Source organism: Anomaloglossus baeobatrachus, chromosome 3 (assembly GCF_048569485.1).
Source record: "Anomaloglossus baeobatrachus isolate aAnoBae1 chromosome 3, aAnoBae1.hap1, whole genome shotgun sequence".
Classification (NCBI taxonomy): domain Eukaryota; kingdom Metazoa; phylum Chordata; class Amphibia; order Anura; family Aromobatidae; genus Anomaloglossus; species Anomaloglossus baeobatrachus.
The window spans coordinates 317,071,400-317,085,435 of NC_134355.1; the positions used below are offsets into that span (position 1 = coordinate 317,071,400).

Consider the following 14,036-nt stretch of genomic DNA (forward strand, 5'->3'; position numbering starts at 1 on the left):
ACAAAAACGCAGCGTCAAAAAAACGCAGTGTGTGAACCTAGCCTTATTGTCACAGGAAGATGGACAGAAGCTACATCTCTTCCTTTTTTTGCTAGTAGCTGTGCTGGTGGAGGCCGTGGATGTGGAGTCTCTTTCTTGAGCATGCTGGACACTTTTTACAATGGCTGTTGCTCCATCATTTCTGGGGGTCACTTTTCTGCTCTCAATATATGGCCTCACCAGGGATTTTTCCCAATTCCTCAAGAAATAATCTTTTATGCAGCTTATTCCGGTTCCAATCGGGGTCGATTTCTCTCCATAAGACAAATGCTTGTATGCAGAAACGTCCAGTATGTCATAAAATAAAATCATTGGCCACAAATTGGTTTTGCGTTTGCATGTACAGTATATGTTGACATTGCTTGGTCTAAAGTATCAACTGCTCCCTTTGTGGCATTATAATCCAAAATAATGTCAGGCTTTCTGTCTTCTCTATCACTTACGGCATTGTCATGGTGCATTGTGCATTGTTGTATTTCCAGAAAAATAAAAAGTAGAACTGTACACCTCTCTCTTGCTAAGGATACCTTGCAGTAGTTCAGGTTTGTTTTTTCTCATAGTACCCAGCAAGGTAAGTTGTTTTTTCTTCAACATCTGGCCTAGTTGATAGGATGTAAAAAAGTTGTCACATGTGACATTTTGTCCTTTTAGTCCATGAGTCAAATCTAGAACAACACGCATACCCTGATTTTTTTCAGGTCTTTCATCAGGGGTTTTTCCTGTATACACTTAAACATTTAGAGCATATGAACTTTTGCTGTCGCAAAGTGTCCAGATCTTGATGCCATAGTTTGCTGGCTTACTTGGTATATATTGTCTGAATGGGCACCTACCTCGGAATGCCACCAGTTGCTCATCAACAGTTACATTTTCACCACTGTTATACAATTTTGGTAGAATCTTTACCCATTGATTCCAAACATTTCTAATAGGGGCTAGTTTATCTTTAGCTCTTCTTTACATTCTATCTGTTTTAGAATCAAACCGCAGTACTCTAGAAATAATCAGAGACCTGTAGAACAGTATAAAATGCTATCGGGTCATATTGACCCGAACAGTACAAGTGTAACAATCAGCGTGTAGCAAAAAGTAAACAAAAAAAAAAAAACAAAAACAAAAAAAAAATGTAGAGCTCCACAAATGAGGAGAAGTCAAGGAACCACTAGTTTCAAATTCTCATTAAAAAAAATCTGCAGGGTCTCAAAAATCATTTCGGGTCATATTGACCCGAACAGTACAGCAGGGTTAAGCAACCACATGAATAATGTAGCGCTCCTGCATAGTAATCAAGTCACATAAATTCCTTAATGCAATAGCTAAATGACGCCCTTTGAAGAAGTATGCATTCTATCTGCCTATGCCTATACATAGAGAGCTTCTTACAATTACAGTATATTACAAAAGTGAGTACACCCTCACATTTTTTAAAATATTTTAGTATTTCTTTTCATGGCACAAAACTGAAGATATGACACTGATACAATGTAAAGTAGTTATTGTACAGCTTGCATAACTGTAAATTAGGTGTGCTCACAACACGCAGCCATTAATGTTTAAAGGGGTACACCCCTCAGTGAAAATGGTAACCTGTGCCCAATTAGCCATTTTCCCTCCCCAGTGTCATGTGGCTCATTAGTGTTACAAGTAGAGTAAGGGGCACTTTGCACACAACGACATCGCAAACCGATGCTTGCGATGCCGAGCACGATAGTCCCCGCCCCTGTCACAGCAGCGATATCTTGTGATAGCAGCCGTAGCGAACATTATCGCTACGGCAGCCTCACATGGACTCACCTGCCTTGCGACGTCAATCTGGCCGGTGACGCGCCTCCTTATTAAGGGGGCGGGTCATGCGGCGTCATAGCGACGTCACACGGCAGGCAGCCAATAGAAGCGGAGGGGCGGAGATTAGCGGGACGTAAACATCCCGCCCACCTTCTTCCTTCCTCATAGCCGGCGTGAGCTGCAGGATGCAGGTAGGAGATGTTCCTCGCTCCTGCGGCTTCACACACAACGATGTGTGCTGCCGCAGGAACGAGGAACAACATCGTACCTGTCGCAGTCTGTCACGCTCCCCGGGTCCCGACGTCGTTCCTCACTCACCGCTCCGGTCCCCGGGTCTCCTGCCTCCAATCACACGTCCTCCTCGGCACCGCTCCCTGCTCTGGCCTCCGGCACCTTGGCGTCGCGCATGCGCATTAGGGCGCGTGTGCGGTCACTGACCTCCTCTTAAAGGCCCAGCACTCCCTAAACAGGATATTGCATCAGTCAGGGTCAGGTATATTAGGAGCTTCCTGTCTGGAGGGCGTCGCCTGTTCTACGAGTTCTATAGCTAGGAGTCCAGGCCCCGCTTGCTGTGTCTTGCATTAACACTGTGTCTTCCACAGAACCACTTCTACCAAGTTAACCTGGTCCTGTCCACAACCTGTCCGAGAGGTCCTGCGGGGACTGTCCTGCCAAGCTATCCTGGCCTGGGCCATAGCCTGTCCGAGTGGTCCTACGGGGACTATCAGCTGAGACGCCACAATCTTCTTCAGTCTGAACCTGCCTCCTACCTTCGGCTTCACCCGGTGACCTTTGCCTCCTCTACCGGTTGGACTCTGTTCACGTCTGACGTCTCTACCTGCCATCAGTACCCGGGCACCGTCATCACACCTGGCACCAAGAACTCTTTGTCCCCAGGGACTTCCTCATTGCAGCTTCTGGAAAGGACTCTGACCTTATCCCGCTTAGTGCTCCGGCAACCATGCACCTAGGCCCTATGGTGGGGTGACCGGACAGTCCCTGTATAGGGGTTCGCTCTGTGTTGCCTCACTGGGGGAGTCCGGTGCACGGCCCAGAGGATCCACCACCCGGGCATTACAGATAGAACAGGCCATGGATCCCGCCGAAGCTTTAGCGGCTCAGTTGGCCGGATTGCAGCAGGAGCTGGTCCATCAACGCGAAACCCAATCCCGTATGCTGGCCTTCATGACATCAGTAGACACCCGTCTGAACACGCTGCAAGCAACCGCCACGTCCCTATCAACACCAGCCACGTCCACGACCTCCGTAGGAGCCGCAACCGAGACCTCAAGACTCCGACTGCCTTCTCCGCCCCGGTACGCCGGGGATCCCAAGACCTGCAGGGGGTTCTTGAACCAGTGCTCGCTCCACTTCAAACTGCTGCTGCGCCTCTTTGCTTCTGACCAGGCCAAGGTAGCCTTCATAATGTCCCACCTGGAGGGCGAGGCACTGGCATGGATGAATCCCCTCTGGGAGAAGGAAGATCTCGTAACCAACAACATCCGAGACTTCCTGCATGCCTTCCGGGCCACCTTTAATGAACCCGGACGCGCCTCCGCATCGGCTTCCTCGCTACTCAGACTACGACAAGGGACTTTGACAGTGGGACAGTATGCTATCCGGTTCCGCACCCTGGCCTCTGAACTAGGGTGGAACAATGGACTGCTGCCTTCTGGGAGGGACTTACCGGTCGTATCAAGGACGAGCTGGCCGGCCGAGACGTCCTCTCCACCTTGGATGCCTTGATTGCCCTTGCAACCCGGATAGACCTCCGCTTTCAAGAAAGGTCTAAAGAAATGTCCCGCGAGCGGCGTCCTGTAAGGCACTCCGCTTTTCCACAGAAGCCCATCCTCTCTTCATCCATGCCCCCTGGCTCCTCCATCCATGAGCCCATGCAAGTGGACCGGCTACGGTCCTCCGAGCAGCGTCGAGCGGAACGAGCCGCCAAGGGCCTATGCTTCTATTGTGGAGATGGCGCACACCAGGTGCGTGCCTGCCCAGAGAAACCGGGAAACTCCAAAGCCTAGGGTTGGTAGGAGAGGCCACCCTACGTACTGGGAAGCTCTCTGACCCAGTGACATGGACTGTACAGGTGACAACAGGAGAAATCCGCTTCACGGCAGAGGCGTATCTCGACTCCGGGGCAGTGGGTAACTTCATCCACCAGGCCACAGTGGACAAGTACCAGGTACCTGTCACCCCGCTGCAGACACCCATTGTGATAGCCTCTGTGGATGGGGAACCTCTCTCTGACACCGTCCTGTTCGTCACCAAACCTGTGAAACTGCGTATCGGTGCGCTACACACCGAAGAAATCACCTTCCATGTTCTGCCACGCATGTCTCATCCGCTTCTACTGGGTTTACCCTGGTTACGGGTACATGAACCTACGGTCAGCTGGCTTACTGGAGAAATCATCCGTTGGGGTCCGTCTTGTCATGAGAACTGCCTCCAGTCAATCCAGCCCGTCCATCGTCCTCTGGCCCCGGACTCCTTACCTGGCCTCCCTCCAGCCTATTGGTCCTTCGCAGATGTCTTTGATAAAAAGGAGTCAGAGATATTGCCTCCACATCGACCCTACAACTGTGCCATTGACCTTCTGCCTGGAACCACACCCCCTCGGGGACGGATATACCCTTTGTCCCCTGCTGAGACCCGGGCCATGTCTGACTACATCACCGAGAACCTGGCACGGGGGTTTATTCGACGGTCCTCGTCCCCGGCTGGTGCGGGCTTCCTCTTCGTCAAGAAAAAAGAAGGCGACTTATGGCCCTGTATCGATTACCGGGGACTGAACCAAATCACCGTAAAAAACAAATACCCCCTGCCTCTCATCCCTGAACTCTTCGATCAGCTCCGGGGGGCCCGTATATTCACCAAATTGGATCTCCGTGGGGCCTACAACCTGGTTTGCATACGCTCCGGAGACGAGTGGAAGACCGCCTTCAACACCCGGGACGGGCACTATGAATATTGCGTGATGCCCTTCGGTCTTTGCAATGCCCCGGCAGTCTTCCAGGAGCTGGTGAACGACGTATTCAGGGACCTCCTCTACGTCTGTGTAGTCGTATACCTGGACGACATCTTAATCTACTCCCCAGACTTACGGACTCACAGAGAGCACGTGCAGATCGTGCTACAGAGGCTGAGGAAGAATCGCTTATACGCCAAACACGAGAAGTGTGTGTTTGAGCAATCATCCCTTCCCTTTTTGGGCTATGTGATATCGGACACCGGTCTGCAGATGAATCCCGGGAAGGTCTCTGCTATCCTCGACTGGCCTCCTCCTTCGGGACTAAAAGCCATCCAACGTTTCCTCGGCTTTGCTAACTACTATCGCCAGTTCGTCCCTCACTTCTCGACCCTAACTGCTCCGCTCTGTGCCCTGACCAAGAAGGGGGCCAATCCGAAGGCTTGGACACCCGAGGCTGAAGCTGCCTTCTGCTCTCTGAAGCGGTCCTTTGCTTCTTCCCCTGTCCTTCACCGACCTGAGTTGAACCGCCAATTCACCCTGGAGGTTGACGCCTCCTCTGCAGGGGCAGGGGCCGTACTTATGCAGAAGTCCGCCACCGGGAAGATGGTCACCTGCGGCTTCTTCTCCAAGATCTTCTCAGCCCCAGAACGCAATTATACCATTGGTGATCGAGAGCTCCTGGCTGTTAAGATGGCGTTGGAGGAATGGCGATATCTCTTGGAGGGAGCGGTTTACCCGGTGATCATCTATACTGACCACAAAAACCTGGAGTATATACACTCCGCTCAAAGGCTGAATCCGCGCCAAGCACGTTGGTCTCTATTCTTCGCCAGGTTTGACTTTCAGCTACACTACCGGCCCGTGGACAAGAACGTAAGGGCGGATGCCGTGTCTCGGTCCTTCGTTCCGGTGGACCAAGAGGAGGAGCCAAACCAGCCCATCATCTGTCCTAGCAAGGTCATCCCGGTGGCTCCCGTCTCTCTGGCACAGATCCCTCCTGGGAAGACGTATGTCACGGAGACCGACCGACTCAAGGTCCTCCAATGGGGACACTCCTCGAAAGTGGCCGGACACACCAGCCTGGGGCGCAATCGCCCGTCATTATTGGTGGCCGTCTCTTCGTACGGATGTCACCGCCTTCATCTCTGCATGTTCCTCCTGTGCCCGGAACAAGACGCCTAAGCATCTGCCCTTTGGTCCTCTTCTTCCTCTGCCGATTCCTTCCATTCCCTGGCAACACATAGCCATGGACTTTGTCACGGACTTGCCCTTGTCCTCCGGTCATACGGTCATCTGGGTCGTGGTGGACCGGTTCTCGAAAATGGCTCATTTTGTTCCTATGGCTGGATTGCCCTCTGCTCAAGAGCTTGCGGATGCCTTCATACAGCACATCTTCCGGCTGCACGGCTTTCCTGCCCATATTGTGTCTGACAGAGGAACCCAATTCACCTCACGCTTCTGGAGGGCCCTCTGTGAACACCTGGGGGTGTCTCTGGACATTTCCTCTGCCTACCACCCTCAGTCAAACGGACAAGTGGAACGAGTCAACCAGATAATGACCACCTTCCTTTCGTTACTACGTCAATGTCCACCAGGACAACTTGTCCACGCTCCTTCCTTGGGCTGAATTCTCTCATAACCACCAGGTCAGCGAATCCACCTCCAGTTCTCCCTTCTATGTTGTCTATGGTCTCCAGCCTTCTGTGCCGTTACCAGTCTCTCCAGCTTCCGATGTACCTGCAGCAGATGCCCTGGCCAGAGACTTCTCCGCTATATGGTCCCTCAGTCAAGACCTCCCTGGGACATGCTGCTGCACGAATGAAGAAACATGCGGACAAGAGACGTCTTGATCCTCCTCGCTTCTCTCCTGGGGACTTGGTCTGGCTTGCCTCCAAGTATGTCCGACTCAAGATTCCTTCGTACAAGCTGGGTCCGCGGTACATCGGTCCCTTCAAGGTCCTCAGGAAGATCAACGAGGTATCCTACAAATTGCAGCTTCCGCCCTCCCTGCGGATACCCAACTTCTTCCATGTGTCCTTGCTGAAACCTGTTGTCCTTGGTCCCTTCTCTTCTGATGCCAGTCCTCCTCCTCCCATAGCCGATGATGACATCTATGCGGTAAGAGATATCGTAGCCATGAAGACCGTCAGGGGACGGCAGTACTTCCTGGTCAACTGGGCAGGTTATGGTCCCGAGGATAGGTCCTGGGAACGCCGGGAGAATGTGGGTACTCCTCTGATTCGTGCCTTTCTGTCCCGGTTGTGGGGAGGAGGGTCTGGGGGGGGGTACTGTCACGCTCCCCGGGTCCCGACGTCGTTCCTCACTCACCGCTCCGGTCCCCGGGTCACCTGCCTCCAGTCACACGTCCTCCTCGGCACCGCTCCCTGCTCTGGCCTCCGGCACCCGGGCGTCGCGCATCCGCATTAGGGCGCGCGCGGTCACTGACCCCCTCTTAAAGGCCCAGCACTCCCTAAACAGGATATTGCATCAGTCAGGGTCAGGTATATTAGGAGCTTCTAAAACTGAAGATATGACACTGATACAATGTAAAGTAGTTATTGTACAGCTTGCATAACTGTAAATTAGGTGTGCTCACAACACGCAGCCATTAATGTTTAAAGGGGTACACCCCTCAGTGAAAATGGTAACCTGTGCCCAATTAGCCATTTTCCCTCCCCAGTGTCATGTGGCTCATTAGTGTTACAAGTAGGGTAAGGGGCACTTTGCACACAACGACATCGCAAACCGATGCTTGCGATGCCGAGCACGATAGTCCCCGCCCCTGTCACAGCAGCGATATCTTGTGATAGCAGCCATAGCGAACATTATCGCTACGGCAGCCTCACATGGACTAACCTGCCTTGCGACGTCGATCTGGCCGGTGACGCGCCTCCTTATTAAGGGGGCGGGTCATGCGGCGTCATAGCGACGTCACACGGCAGGCAGCCAATAGAAGCGGAGGGGCGGAGATTAGCGGGACGTAAACATCCCGCCCACCTTCTTCCTTCCTCATAGCCGGCGTGAGCTGCAGGATGCAGGTAGGAGATGTTCCTCGCTCCTGCGGCTTCACACACAGCGATGTGTGCTGCCGCAGGAACGAGGAACAACATCGTACCTGTCGCAGTCTGTCACGCTCCCCGGGTCCCGACGTCGTTCCTCACTCACCGCTCCGGTCCCCGGGTCTTCTGCCTCCAATCACGCGTCCTCCTCGGCACCGCTCCCTGCTCTGGCCTCCGGCACCCGGGCGTCGCGCATGCGCATTAGGGCGCGTGTGCGGTCACTGACCTCCTCTTAAAGGCCCAGCACTCCCTAAACAGGATATTGCATCAGTCAGGGTCAGGTATATTAGGAGCTTCCTGTCTGGAGGGCGTCACCTGTTCTACGAGTTCTATAGCTAGGAGTCCAGGCCCCGCTTGCTGTGTCTTGCATTAACACTGTGTCTTCCACAGAACCACTTCTACCAAGTTAACCTGGTCCTGTCCATAACCTGTCCGAGAGGTCCTGCGGGGACTGTCCTGCCAAGCTATCCTGGCCAGGGCCACAGCCTGTCCGAGTGGTCCTACGGGGACTATCAGCTGAGACGCCACAATCTTCTTCAGTCTGAACCTGCCTCCTACCCTCGGCTTCACCCGGTGACCTTTGCCTCCTCTACCGGTTGAACTCTGTTCACGTCTGACGTCTCTACCTGCCATCAGTACCCGGGCACCGTCATCACACCTGGCACCAGGAACTCTTTGTCCCCAGGGACTTCCTCATTGCAGCTTCTGGAAAGGACTCTGACCTTATCCCGCTTAGTGCTCCGGCAACCATGCACCTAGGCCCTCTGGTGGGGTGACCGGACAGTCCCTGTATAGGGGTTCGCTCTGTGTTGCCTCACTGGGGGAGTCCGGTGCACGGCCCAGAGGATCCACCACCCGGGCATTACACAGTCGCGTAATTAGGGAATTCCCAGGCACTACACCGATGATACCATTACGACGATTTTGCGCTCATTAATCGTATCATCTAGGATTTACACACTACGATGTCGAGTGCGACGCCGGAAGTGCGTCACATTCGACATGACCCCTCCGACATCACACCTGCGATGTCGTAGTGTGCAAAGGGCCCCATAGACAAACCCGCAGATCTTTGAGTTTGGTGGGTCCAGATGGATTTAAAAACAAATCTGGTTCAGATTGGTCCCAGCATACCCTGAAAAAAGTTACAAATACAACGTTTCGGTCAGCACAGGGCCTTTGTCAAGCCATAAAAATACATATTTTTTCAGCTTTTAGATGCATTTTTTGCCAGCACATGCTGATTTGGTGTCGGAATTTGGTGTATAAATTTCAGCACCATCTGCATCTCTTGGAAAAATATTGCATCACAACTGCATTACATTTTCATGCGTTTTTTTGTTTTTGCCAGGAGATGTAGTATTGGTGCAGGAATTTCGTGTATAAATTTCAGCATCGTTTTCTGCCAGGAGATGCCGATCTCATTGAACTGAATGAGTTCACCTGATGTGTGGTCACTGAGTTCAGTGAGGTCACCTGAGGTCAGTTTCACTGTGGTCACAGGTGGGTTACCGTGGGAACATTTAGCTGTGACCGCAGATAAACTGAGTGACATCACCGCTCAGTCAGTCAGTCGTTGCGACTTCAGTATGTAGCAGAAATGGGATCATTGTGGGTTCTTCTGTGGATTATATGAGAACTATGTATTTGAGGTTAATAAATTGGAGAAAGAGGGGTGTTTTTGTATTTTAATTTATTATTTTATTTATTAATTTATTTATTTTAATGAAGGATTTTTTCATTGTTTGTGTTTATTTCTTTTCACCTACAGGACTAGTAGTTGGGGGCATCCCTAATTTCAAGTATCATTACCAGGGACCCCACACTACTGTCTCCAGCTTCTGATTAAAAGAGTATTTCTATCTTGTACATTTATGGCACATATGTATAATAGATACAGATGTTACCAATAGAACTCATGTATTTTAGAATGCTCGTCTTTCTCGTGCTGTTATCAGCAAGACGAGAGTACGCTTTTAAGTTTATTGCTGGTGATTTTCCATTATATTTTTGAGCAAAGGTTAGAATTAAATAAATCAGTCTTCCATGGCCTTGCATTAGCAATCTTTACTATGAGGGAAAAAAGATAAGACTTTTCATGTTCTTTGAGGTCAATATTGATTAATATGCAGTATGATTACCTCACAAAATACTGTTTTTAACCACTATATGCCACAAGCAATTTCCATTTTTTTCATTTTCGTTCTTTCCTCCCTTTCTTCCAAAATCTTTTTATTTTTCTGTCCACTTACGGTAGTTGTGTGAGGACTTGTTCTTTGCAGGACGAATTGTACTTTGAATGACACCATGGATTTTATCATGTGATGCTCTGGAAAGTGCAAAAAAAGTTCCAAGTGCATTGAAATTGCAAAAAAAAAATTGCAATGCCACAATTATTAGTATTTTTTTTATTTACCATGTTCACTATATGGTAAATCTGACCGAGTAATATCATTTTACAGGCAAATACAATAATGCAGATACTAAAAATGTATAGGGTTTTTAATTTTATTTCAGTGATGAATAAAATTCTGATATTTTTAAAAATCAAACTTTAATTGTGTTGCCATTTTCAATTTTTGGGGATATGGGCTGTGTGAGGGCTTGTTATTTGCAACCTGAGCTGATGTTTTTACGGATATCATTTTGGTGTAGTTATGATGTTTTGATCTCCTCTTATTCCAGCTGCATTGTTGTGACAGCCAAAAAACACAATGCTGTTTTTTTTATCATCACACTGTTTACTGATCGGATAATAACTGCAGCAATACCAGTTATGTGTATCTTTTTTAATTGCTCCTTGGGTAATGGGGCAAAGAAAGAAAAGATTTCAACAAAAAAAAGGTATTTAGTCAGCCACTAATTGTGCAAGGTCTCCCACTTAAAAAGATGACAGAGGCCTGTAATTGACATCATAGGTAGACCACAACTATGAGAGACAAAATGAGAAAACAAATCCAGAAAAAAACACCTTGTCTTATTTGGCAAGAGGTTTTTTTTGCAAATTATGGTGGAAAATAAGCATTTAGTCATCTAAAAACATGCAAGATTTCTGGCTGTCACATACCTGTAACTTCATTAAGAGTCTCCTCTGTCCTCCACTCATTACCTGTAGTAATGGCATCTGTTATCAGTATAAAGACACTTGTCCACAACCTCAAACAGTCACACTCCAAACTCCACTATGGTCAAGACCAAAGAGCTGTCAAAGGACACCAGAAAAAAAATTGTAGCCCTGCAGCAGGCTGGATAGACTGAATCTACAATAGGCAAGTGGCTTGGTGTAATGAAATCAACTGTGGGAGCAATAATAAGAAAATGGAAGACATACAACACCACTGATAATCTTCCTTGATCTGGGGCTCCACGCAAGATCTCACCCCGTGGGGTCAAAATGATCAGAAGAACGGTGAGCAAAAATCCTGGAGCCACACGGGAGACCTAGTGAATCACCTGCATAGAGCTGGGACCACTGTAACAAAGACTACCATCAGTAACACACTCCGCCGCCAAGGACTCAGATTCTGCAGTGCCAGACGTGTTCCCCTGCTTAAGTCAGTACATTTCCAGGCCTGTCTAAAGTTTGCTAGAGAGCATTTGGATTATCCAGAAGCATATTGAGAGAATGTCATATGATCTGATGAAACCAAAATAGAACTGTTTGGTAGAAACACAGAAACACAACTCGTCGTGTTTGGAGGAGACCGAATGCTGAGTTGCATCCAAAGAACACCATACCTACTGTGAAGCATGGGGGTGGTAATATTATGCTTTGTTTCTCTGCAACGGGACCAGGACGAAAGAATAAATGGGGACATTTATTGTGATATTTTGAGTGCAAACCTCCTTCCATCAGCAAGGGCATTGAAGATGAAACGTGGCTGGGTCTTTCAGCATGATAATGATCCCAAGCACACCGCCAGGGCAGCGAAGGAGTGGCTTAGTAAAAAGCATATGAAGAACCTGGAGTGGCCTAGCCAGTCTTCAGATCTCAACCCCATTGAAAACCTTTGGAGTGGGTTGAAAGTCCGTGTTGCCCAGCGACAGGCCCAAAACATTACTACTCTAGAGGAGATCTGCATGGGGGAATGGGCCAACATACCACCATCAGTGTGTGCCAACCTTATGAAGTCTTACAGAAAATGTTTGACCTCTGTCATTGCCAACAAAGGATATATAAGAAAATATTGAGATTAACTTTTGTTATTGCCCAAATACTTATTTTCCACCATAATTTGAAAAAAAAAATCTTGGCAAATCAGACAATGTGAATTTCTGGATTTGTTTTCTCATTTTGTCTCTCATAGTTGTGGTCTACCTATGATGTCAATTACAGACCTCTGTCATCTTTTTAAGTGGGAGAGCTTGCACAATTGGTGGCTGACTAAATACTATTTTTCCTCACTGTACAGTATATCTTAAATAGTTTTTTCACTTTTAAATGTATTTGTTAGTCCTTCTAGGGGACTTGAACCTACGATTTTCTGATCACTTGTGCAATACATAGCAGTGCATCAGCACTGCTAGGTATAGCAAAAAACACTGTGCACTATGAATGCCAGCTAAATGCTGTCTTGCGCAGGAGAACCTTCATGGCAAGCATGGGGGTGTTCAGCAGACCCACGGCTGTCATATCAATCCATCGACATCCTACGATCATGTCATGAGCGTGCCAATGAACCATGTGTCCACATGTAATGAAAAAGAACATTGAGAGAATGAGAATCTAGTCTGCATTTGACCACAGCTATGCAAAACTCATACATGTGGTCAAGGACACATTTTTTTCTCTGCCCAGCAAAACCCTTTAAGATTGTGCTGATTTATTAATGAATAGATTAGAAGATTGCTGCATTCTTGACACGGGTGCGTGCCCATGGTCAGTTTCCACAGCGCTTTGCACGCAGCATGTTTCAGCTGCATCCAAAACCACTACGATGTACAGTACAAGCATAGTGGATGGGATTTCTAAAAATCCTGTGCCCACTGTGTTTGTTTTTTCCGCAGCAAACACTAACCTGCAGGTCAGGACCCACCGCATCCAGGATGCAGCAGAATTGTGGATATGTAGAAAATAACAGATTATTAGGAGATATAGCTGAGAGTGACCACAAAACATGTTGTTCTAAATATTCTAACAAGTTTATTGCTTGTGTTTTAGTCTATGATGGCATCACAGTGAAACACTACAGAATCAGAAAACTTGACAATGGAGGATTTTATATATCGCCAAGAAAAAAATTTCAAGATATGGAAGAACTTGTACAAAATTATATGAAGGTGGATGATGGACTTTGCTGTAAGCTCAGAAAACCATGCATAAAGGTATAATATACTTTGTGATAGTGTACGCAAAAGTTAATTGTATGCAAGGCTTTGGACACATCTTTTTTATGGCATTGAATGTATCATGGGGGTATGGGGAAAAAAACTAATCTGTAAATAATTCCAAGTATAAAAATGTTTACCATTTTGCTTCTGCAGTTTTATTGCCATTCATTACAACTGCTGAATGTCACTCAGTGTTCATCCTGACAGCAGAGCTCTAAGGGCCGTGTTACACATCCGTCTTTTTGCCGGATTGGCGGATTCGGCACATTCCAGTACAGTGTATACAGTACAATGGCAGCACGGCAAGCTGCGGTCACATGCTGTCATGTGACTGGAGCATGAGTCCCGGAAGTTGTCGTGCTGCCATTGTACTGTATCACACTGTACTGGAGTGCACCGAATCCGGCGAAAAGCCGGATGTGTAAAACGGCCCTTAGTTGGTTGAGTCTCCAGCTTCTCTTATCTTCTCTCCAGCTCAACATATAGAATCAAAATACAGCTTACTTTCATATTCAGGAGGGGCTGGCTACTTAACTAGCTGTTGGGAGTGACACTGACCAAATATAGCAGCTTGCAGTGTACTATAATACATGGAGCCTGAAAAAGCAATACGATTAAAGATGTTTCAACCCAAACTAATCACATGAAGAAAAAAAATGGAAAAAAAGATGCAAATGTGCTTTTAAAGAGGTCCTTTCATCAATTTTTACATGTTGAACTAGACATACGATGTAATTGGCAAAATATTTCGCACTTAATGAGTAAACTTTTGTTAAGTCCGTTATTAGTTAGTTTTCATTGGAGTCATGTACTTCTTCTCTATATGATGTTGACCAATCATTAGTAGG

The 14,036-nt window shown here is 48.1% G+C and overlaps 1 protein-coding gene across 1 annotated transcript in view; it reads left to right on the forward strand.

Annotated features, from left to right (window-relative positions):
* The window catches only part of FRK (fyn related Src family tyrosine kinase), a 166,398-nt gene that overhangs the window by 109,679 nt on the left and 42,683 nt on the right, over positions 1 to 14,036 (forward strand). Inside the window, exon 3 of the mRNA XM_075338332.1 lies at positions 13,019 to 13,182. Coding sequence (XP_075194447.1) covers positions 13,019 to 13,182 — 164 coding nt within the window. The remainder of the gene's footprint in view (positions 1 to 13,018; positions 13,183 to 14,036) is intronic.